General features: G+C 50.7%; 1 protein-coding gene across 2 annotated transcripts; it reads left to right on the top strand.

Annotated features, from left to right (window-relative positions):
- The first annotated feature begins 329 nt into the window (after positions 1-329).
- Positions 330-8,880, top strand: TEX261 (testis expressed 261). 2 transcript variants are annotated; one of them, XM_083757192.1, is made up of 6 exons: positions 330-484; positions 2,604-2,683; positions 3,830-3,983; positions 4,941-5,008; positions 6,657-6,695; positions 7,494-8,880. In XM_083757192.1, the coding sequence occupies exons 1-6, from the start codon at positions 415-417 to the stop codon at positions 7,830-7,832; spliced, it is 750 nt and encodes a 249-aa protein (XP_083613318.1). In that variant the 5' UTR covers positions 330-414; the 3' UTR covers positions 7,833-8,880. The 2 variants fall into 2 exon arrangements, with proteins under 2 accessions (XP_083613318.1, XP_083613319.1); XM_083757193.1 differs by having other exon boundaries at positions 6,593-6,695.
- Positions 8,881-9,372: the final 492 nt, after the last annotated feature.

Genomic DNA, 9,372 nt, shown 5'->3' with positions numbered 1-9,372 from the left:
TGGTGAGCCTGGTGGTCGCTACAATTGCAGAAGAATCGCGGAAGTGGAGTTGGGAGGCGCTTCCAGGGGTCATCAAGTCCGACCCCCTGGCAACGCAGAAACCGCAACCGAGTCACTGCCCCGCCCCCGCAATATATATATAGATTGCCTGCCTATACTGTGTATGTGTATATATATCTAGGCAGGCGTCGCTCGCTTTTGCTTTGCTGGCTATGGGGAATCGGGAAGCTCCCCCTGCAGTGCGTCCTCCGAGCCGCCAGAGGCCCCCGCGGCGGTGTCTCTCGACCGCCGCTCCTCTTCGCCGCGCCTCCCTCCGTGACGCGCCGCCTCCGCCCCCTTCCTCCTGGGCCGGAAGTGGCGGGGCGGAGCCTCGGCTGCCGATCCGCCGGGTGAGGCGAGGCGACGACGGCGACGATGTGGTTCATGTACGCGCTGAGCTGGCTCGCGCTGCTCATCCAGGCCGCCTTCGTCACGCTCGGCATCGGTGAGGAGGCCCCTCGGGACCAGGCGGAGGGGGAGGCCGCCACCCCCCTCCCTCCCTCACGGCCACTCCCCCCCCGCATCCCCACAAGTGGTCTCTCCCTCCTCCGCGGCCCGGCCGACCTCTCTCCTCCCCCCCCTTTCGAGTACGGCAATGGTACGGCCCGACTCCGGCCGGCCAATAGGCGGTCGCGGCCTCCCTTCCCTCGCGAGCAAGAAAGAGGAGAGGGGGCGTGGCCGAGGAGCTGCGCCTGCGTGGAGCCTCCCCGTGCAGGGGCAGTCTACCCCGGAGAAGCAGCTGGGCGGGGGGGGGGGAAACGGGGCCCGGCCGGCTCTCAGGCCAGGGGCTCATCCAGTTCAGCCTGCTGCGCTCACTGCCAAGTGCCTATTGGGGGAAACCCGCAAGAGCCCCGTCTCTCCTCCTGCGATTTCCAACAGCCGCTGTGCAGAAGCATTTCTGCCCCCGGCCGTGTAGGAGAAACCCAGCCAGATGGGCAGGGTGTAAATAAATTATTATTATTATTATTATTATTATTACAGTGGTACCTCAGGTTACATACGCTTCAGGTTACAGACGCTTCAGCTTACAGACTCTGCTAACCCAGAAATAGTACCTCGGGTTAAGAACTTCAGGATGAGAACAGAAATTGTGCTCAGGCGGCGTGGCAGCAGCAGGAGGCCCCATTAGCTAAAGTGGTGCTTCAGGTTAAGAACAGTTTCAGGTTAAGAACGGACCTCCAGAACGAATTCAGTACGTAACTAGAGGTACCACTGTATTATTATTATTATTATTATTATTATTATTATTATTATTATTAGATAGCCCTACCTTCCCTCCATAAGGGATGCGGGTGGCGCTGTGGGTTAAACCAGAGAGCCTAGGACTTGCCGATCAGAAGGTCGGCAGTTTGAATCCCCACGACGGGGTGACCTCTCGTTGCTCAGTCCCTGCTCCTGCCAACCTAGCAGTTCGAAAGCACGTCAAAGTGCAAGTAGATAAGTAGGTACCGCTCTGGCGGGAAGGTAAATGGTGTTTCCGTGCGCTGCTCTGGTTCGCCAGAAGCGGCTTAGTCCTGCTGGCCACATGACCTGGAAGCTGTACGCCGGCTCCCTCGGCCAGGAAAGCGAGATGAGCGCCGCAACCCCAGAGTCGGTCACGACTGGACCTAATGGTCAGGGGTACCTTTACCTTTTATTTACCTTCCCTCCATGCTAATCCTCTTCGTTTCTTGGGATCTCCCTCTAAGGCCCGTTCCTCCCTTCCAGATTAATTCCTCTTTGAATGTGGCTCGGTCTGTTGCTGCAAATAGGTGGCCTAGTAGGGACTGGCCAACTGGGTTTAGATGCCTTCGAAAGGAGATTAGAGCAATTAATGGAGGATCAATCCCTGGCTCTTAGGCAAGGGAGAAGCTGATCTCTCTCTGATTATTGGTTGCTGGGGGCAACACGGGGCAAGGCCTTCATTCCTTGCTTGCCGGATTTCGTGAAGAAGCCTCTTAGTTTGCACCTCTGCAGGAGGGGCATGAATTTAGGATGAAGTGAGGATCTCACTTTCGCTCAGTGGCCGCAGTTGCTCCACCTTGGTAGTTTCACTCATTCTGTCCTGTTGTCTCCAAAGACTTTGTCCAAAGCTGACACTGAGCAACCCCTCTGGTGGGATGCTGCATTGACTGAGGATAGAAAGAGCTTGGCAAAGGAAATTTAAGCACCATAAGGAAAACTTGCAGAATAAAGCATTGTTTTGCTTGCTGTTTAACCGTTGGAAGTGATGGAATCCTTGTGCTAAGACGAGGGATCTTGTGGGAAGACATGGACTTCTTTTTAAAAAGAGTAACAATCGCATATTTATTGTGCTGCAAGCTGGTTTTCCGGAAAAGCTCAGAGATTTGAAATCTGAGGTGACAATGATTGCAAACTGAGTATCAGTGCTTAATGTGAGCTGGGCATGTGAAACCCAAAGCTCCACTTCCCATGGACCCACCAAAGCCACAAGACCTGGAGTTTCTTACTGCATTTGGAGTTCATAAATCAGAGACTATGTGGCCAGAAGTTGTAGGAATTGTTGGTCTCAATGAACAGCTGTGTTTGTGTCTCAACCTAGCTCCTTTTCTTCTCTCTTCCAGCGGCTGGCTTGTACTACTTGGCCGAGTTGATAGAAGAGTACACAGTGGCAACCAGCAGGATCATTAAGTACATGATCTGGGTAAGTCTTTGGCTGCCTTTGGAACAAGTTCCCTCCCTTATCTTATCAATGCCATCCAGTGGTGCAAGCCTCGCTGGCACAGTGTGAGACTAGGAAGGCCAAAATAAGTTCCAGGCGGAGGAGTTCCTCAGGCAGCTTATTGGGGACAGAGAGAGAGAGTTGTTTGGCAAGAAGCTTGTTCCAAACAAAAGCTGAACTTGAAAAATAGTTCTTGCGAGAAGCCTAACAGCTTCTATGATCTTGCTGTCTTTCCTGCTGGCTGCTCACAGCTGCTTTGTTCCTTTCACATTATTACCATTTATATTTATTCAATGCATTCAGCTGCAATCCTAACCCCACTTACCTGAGAGCAAGCCCCACTGAATTCAGTAGACTTTTGCATTGACGTGGTTCAGATAGCGCTCATGGTCACTTTCCCCAAGAAGTCTCAAAGCAACTTACAAAAATAAATGGCTGGTTTACTTTTGCTTGGGAGAAATGTCTTCGCCTGCTGCTGAAAAGAAGTCTGTGTCCGTGCCAGGCAAGCCTCCTTGGGGAGAGCATTCCATAGGCCACTACTGAAAAGGCCCTTCCTCTTTTTGGTACCCTCTTATGCCAGTGGTTCTCAAAGGGGGATTACCTTGGGGCTAAGAGGCAAGGGCAGGCAGAGGGCGATGGAGGTGTAAATGATTCTCAGGCTTTGAAAAACTGGTATCACTCAATCAAATTTATCCATTTTCTTGAATTAATGAAACTAAATTGTTTTGATTGGATTTTGAAGGAATGTGCAATTAATTGTTGCTATTTTGAATTTTATTGCGTTGTCACATTCCTTCATGGGTTGTGCAAACCGCTATTGTGAATACAGTAATGCTTTTTATAGGGCGGGGTGGGTTGCACTGGGGATGAGTTTATGGAAGCAAGGGGTGGTGGCCCAATAAAGTTTGGGTATGCCTGCTCTGAACTAAGATTGTATATATTTGTGTAAGTCCCCCAAAGGGGATTAGTTTTCCATGTGCATCTAAACGGATATAGAGCGAGCAGAATGGCACAGACCACAGAGAAACCAGACAGGCTGTTGGGTGAGATGGGAATCTTCCTTTTGTCTGCGGCCTGTTGGCATTTTCCCCTGCAGCAACAGCTTTCACTGACAATGGTGTCTCTTAGTTCTCCACAGCTGTGCTGGTTGGGCTGTACCTCTTTGAGCACTTCCCGGGCCTCATGGTGGGAGTGGGCCTCTTCACCAACCTGGTCTATTTTGGATTGCTGCAGACCTTCCCTTTCATCATGCTCACCTCTCCAAACTTCATCCTGTCCTGCGGTGAGTGCCTTTCAGATGCTGGGCACCAGATACGACAACCTCTAGTGTCAAAACAGCCTGTGCTGAATCTCCTCTGAGTCTGGAGGGTCTCAGCTCTTGCTTGAATCAATCTTGTGGCCAAGGAGCAAAGTGCTCTGTCCTTGTCACTGTGTTCTTGCTCTCCCCGGTGGAAGATAGTCACTGTTTTTCCCCAGTGGATGAAGTGGGAGTCTTTGAGAAGGAGGCTTGTACCTTCAGGGGGGATCCCAATATGGAAGTTGGTACAATGGATTGACCTGGAAAATTGTGCTGGCGTGTTACGCCTGTAGACAGGCAAGGCTCCATAGGCTGAGACCGGCTGCTTGAATGCTGCCTGGAAGGCTGGACAGCCCAAATAGGTGCCAGGGTATAGTGCAGCAACTGGCCACTTCCTTGGCGTTGGATCTGTTCTGGAGGTTTAGGCAGCTGCAGGAGGAGACCGGAGGAGGCTGTTGGCCTCATATAATGAGTGAATGAAGCTGGGGTTGCTTCATTTATCTTATCTGGACTGTTCTTCTGTGCTAAGGACAATGTTCGGTCCTTTTGGTCTGAGCTCCACCCTTCACTGAAGCAAAGGTTAAATGTGCACATTCTTCCTGTTACCATCCCCACCCATCAGCATTCAGAATGCAAACTTGCCTTCTTGCTTTTTTTACTCTGTAAAACACCTCGAACTCTGAAGGTGCCATAGAAATAATAACACTCATTCAGCTGCATCAACAAAACTAGGGTGTTTTCCTCCCCTCCTTTTTGCATAGTTACTCAATTCAGTTGCTTCTGTTTGAACCCAGGATTCAGAGGTTTTACAGATTTCTGGGGTTGGAGTTTTGATCACAGGAACTAGCAATGGATTAGTGGTGATGGGCAGGAGGGAGGCATGGCTGCTGGAGGTGCTGCTGCTGCTCATCTTGTAATTTGCTTTTTCCCCCCAATTGGCAGTGTTGGTTGTGCTGAACCACTACTTAGCGTTCCAGTATTTTGCAGAAGAGTATTACCCGTTCTCAGAGGTAAGAGATGCCACTGGCTGTCCCATGGAGCTTGGGCATTGGGGAGGAGGGCAGAGGTGAGCTGCCATGGTAAATAATAATTTTAATAATTATTATTATATTATTTATACGCCACTGGGTTTCCCCTGTTGGGTCTGCAGCACTTTTTCTAGTTTCTCTAGACCTAGCCAAAAGACAGCTGAAAGGTTTGAGAGTCTCATGGCAAAGCGTTTTTATGCTGGCTCTGGGTTGCTGCTGGTTTTGATGTTGATCTTAAAGGGCTCTTACTGCAATCTAAAGGGTGCCACCGTCTCAGCAGGCAGAGGCAGCTCTGTTCTGTCACTGTCAGTCCAGTATACCTGAAGGAGTGTCTCCACCCTCATCGTTCTGCCCGAACACTGAGGTCCAGCTCCGAGGTCCTTCTGGCAGTTCCCTCACTGCGAGAAGCCAAGTTACAGGGAACCAGGCAGAGGGCCTTCTCGGTAATGGCACCCGCCCTGTGGAAAACCCTCCCACCAGATGTCAAAGAGAAAACCAGACTTTTAGAAGCCATCTGAAGGGAAGCTTTTAAAGTTTAATAGGTTCTTGTATTTTAGTGTTCTGTTGGAAGCCTCCCAGAGTGGCTGGGGAAACCCAGGAAGATGGACGGGGTATTAATAATAATAATAATAATAATAATAATAATAATTACCAAAATGCTCCCATTTCGTGTTGCATGTGTAGCACCTCTGCTAAAAAGAGAAGTGGACCAGTCTCCCATCTGATCTCACACTTGCACTGCTAGCTATTGAAACTGCCTCTGATTGATAATAACCTTTAAAGCCCTATACGGCCTAGGACCCTCGTACCTACGGGACCGCCTCTCCTGGTATGCCCCACAGAGAAACTCACGGTCTTCAAATAAAAACATCTTGAAGGTCCCAGGCCACAGAGAAGTTAGGCTGGCCTCAACTAGAGCCAGGGCTTTTTCGGCTGTGGCTCCGATCTGGTGGAACACTCTGTCACAAGAGACTAGGGCCCTGCGGGACTTGACATCTTTCCGCAGGGCCTGCAAGACAGAGCTGTTCCACCAGGCCTTTGGCCAGGGCACAGCCTGACTCCCTCCCTCGGCAATCTTCGTGGAGCTCTGGCACAATGGTTGCCAGTGGCTTGATTTGAATCAATTTTATAATGAATGAATGATTTTAGAGTGTTGTTTGTGCTATACTCTTGTACTGTTTATTGTTGTTAGCCGCCCTGAGCCCGGCTTCGGCTGGGGAGGGCGGGATATAAATATAATTTATTATTATTATTATTATTATTATTATTATTGATGGAGGAGAGGGCTTTTGATGGCTGCTATGCAGGATGGCTCTGCTCTGCCTTGCAGGTAGCAGTGCATCTGGATACAAGGTGCTGGAAACCAAAGGAGGGGAGAGGAGAGAATCCTGCTTGCTGGTTTCCCACAGGCATCTGTCTGGCCACTGAGGACAGGGCCACTCTTGTTCCTGCGGACTAAGACTCTATCTCTCATGTGGCTTTCTGGGACCCTGTGGGTTTTATTTTATTTGCAGAGCAGGGTTGGTTGTGGCTCTTCTTGATGCTCTCTCCATGTTTCGCCCCCAGGTGCTTGCCTACTTCACCTTCTGCCTGTGGCTAATCCCCTTTGCCTTCTTTGTTTCCTTGTCAGCTGGGGAGAATGTGCTGCCTTCCACGGTGCAACCAGGAGGTGAGTTCCGCAGGCCTGGCCTTTACAGCCCCTGCCTTCCCCTGGCCTGGTGGCCTACAGGTGTTTGGGAATTTCTGGGGAGGGGACGTCTTCAGCTCAGCGGCAGAAGCACAGGCTTTCTGTGCTAAAGGTCCCAGGTTCAGCTCCTGGTGCCTCCAAGTGAGGCTGGGGATGCCCCCTGCCTGAAATCCCAAGCCAGTGTTTCTGGACCAAATGGTATGCCTTGGTGGACGGCAGCCGCTGGGATGATGGGAGTTGTGGTCCAAAACATATTTCAGACACCAGGTTGAGAGGCCTGCTAACCAGAATGGTGGGAACTCTGTAGCAGATTCTGCGGCTGAAATAAATGACTTGTATTATTATTTTACATTCCCTAGATGTATAGCAGAATTTGCTGGAAAGAACAGGGGATGGAGGAGGCGGCAGCTGTGCAAGTCAGGGCTGGTGGTGACTGAAGTGGTTGGGCTGGTGGCTTTAGATTTTAGGAAATTTTAAGCTTACCAATGCCACCTTAAGGACAAGAAAGTTGACTTTCTGGATATGTGGATGCACAGAATGCCAAGAGAGTGCCCTGTCTTACCTTCAGCCCAGCCAACTGATCAAATCTCCTAGGCAAAGGGGCACACTCCCAATCTGAGCTATTGAGCAATGCCTCCTAGGAACTACAAGTCTCATAGTGCTGTGCTTAAAGGCAACGGCTACAGCAGGACTCTCTCTCTCTCTCTCTCTCTCTCTCTCTCCCCCCCCCCCCCCCAATTGATGATGTGATGACTCCCTGGGTTTTCTTTCTCTCCTCAGACGATGTGGTATCGAACTACTTCACGAAAGGGAAGAGAGGGAAGCGGTCTGGCATCTTGGTCATCTTCTCGTTCATTAAGGAAGCCATCTTGCCCAGCCGCCAGAAGATGTATTGAGCCCTCCTCCCCCCAGCCGCCCCTCAGTGTCTTCTGTTCACGAGGGAACACACTCACCTCAAGTGAAGCGAGAAGTCCTTGGGCCACGGCCTTCCCCCCACCCTTTCGCCTGTCCATGGGACACGTTTGGGACGAACAGACCGTAAATTGCCGGGCAAGCAGCTGCAGGCCTGGGCGGCCCACTCTCCGGGGTGGTTGTTCTTTCTTGACAGCCTGCTTGTGAGGCGTGTGTGGCCAAGGAAGGCAGTAGCCCTGTCCAAATCTGGATCCTGCGTCTCTTAAACTGGATGGAGCCCCGCAATGAGCTGATCCCGTCTTCTTCACGTTTAAAAGCCAAAAACATTTCGCAAAAGGTGCTTTTGTCCATGGACTCACCTCTTTCCTGGTGTGAAGGTGTTCCAAGGTTTGACCGGGGATCGAATGGACTTAATGATCGACACACCCAAGCCCTTCCCACTGCCAACATTCTTCCAAAGAGTTTTATTTGTCGAAATCCATGGAGAAGCAATGGAGAGACTGGCTTTTCATAGCCACTACTTGTTCAGAACATATCGTGACTTTGTAGGGGAGAGGTGGGCAGGAGCCCAGAATCCTACATGTCTCTTTCTTGTTTTTTGGAGGCAAATCTGTGATCAGCATTTGTGCAAATGGATCTTGTCTCAGTGACTAGGAAGCGGGAACCCCCTCTTGCCCCATTTTGACTGGGGAGTCCTTTCAAGGATGCCTCGGGGGGGGGGGGCAGTATGTGTGGAGGCTGTAGACATAACTTCATTTGGCAATCTAGGGATGATCATTTGCACAGATTTCCTAGAGCTGCACTGTTCTTGCAGCACTCGAGATAATAAATTGAAAGCCCCGTTTTTTAAAAAAAGATTGCTGGCATATCTCCTCTCCCCCCCCTCCCATTCAACAGTTTTAATAACCTGGAAGAACGCCTTCTTGAGTGAAAATCAAGCTTCACAAATACCTGAGAACATTGGGAGAAGAGGACAATGAAAGTGCAAATAAGAAACCTGGAGTGCAAAGGGCTTTTTGTTTTCATCCAGGCGTGGAATCCGGTTCCTCCGGTTTCCATTTGGTTTCTTAAGCTGTGGGCAGGCACCTCCTCAAGTATTCTAGGATGGTTTCTGAGGAAAGAGGGCTGTGCTGCTGCTGCTGCTGCCCGCTGTGTTGTGGATGCTGACACTACCACGTTATTCTCTCTTAAATTAATGGACGTTTTGGTTTCTGTCTGAGCACACCGTCTGTGTTAATAAAGGTGTTAGGTGAAATTTGCCTTAAAAGCGAAGAAGGGCGAGCTGCTCTCTCCTCTCACGGGTGCCTGGCGGGAGCTGGAGTGGACAGTCCTCTGGAATGGCGAGGTGTTCCTCTCTGGGCTGTTGCTTTGGCCCAAGGACTTGGAGGCAAGGCAAGCATTTGCCTGACCTCTTGGAAGGGGCTACCTGGGGTCTGGGCAGGAGCCAAAGCTTCTGGTCTGGGCTGAAGCATCTCCAGAGTGGGCCCAACGCTTGCCGCTTTCAGGTGTGATGTGGGCCAACCCAGAGGTGCTGTTTTTGCTTTCCACCTCCTTGCCAAGGAACCCTGTGAGCTGGTTTGTTTTTTAGAAAAAGAAAATACTTTCCCTTTATCAGGTACTTCCTTCTGCATTGGCAGCAGAGGAGGGGAAGTTAAAGCCTTTGCCAGCATGTCAGCCTCTTGGCTGTAGGGGGAGGACAAGTCTAGCCTATCCGAACTCCCCTGTCTGGCAGTTTGACGTACAGTGG

The sequence above is a fragment of the Podarcis gaigeae genome (assembly GCF_964106915.1).
Source record: "Podarcis gaigeae genome assembly, chromosome: 9".
Taxonomy (NCBI): Eukaryota; Metazoa; Chordata; class Lepidosauria; order Squamata; family Lacertidae; genus Podarcis; species Podarcis gaigeae.
The sequence above is the reverse complement of the archived record's forward strand: the minus strand, read 5'-3'. Positions and strand labels throughout refer to the sequence as shown.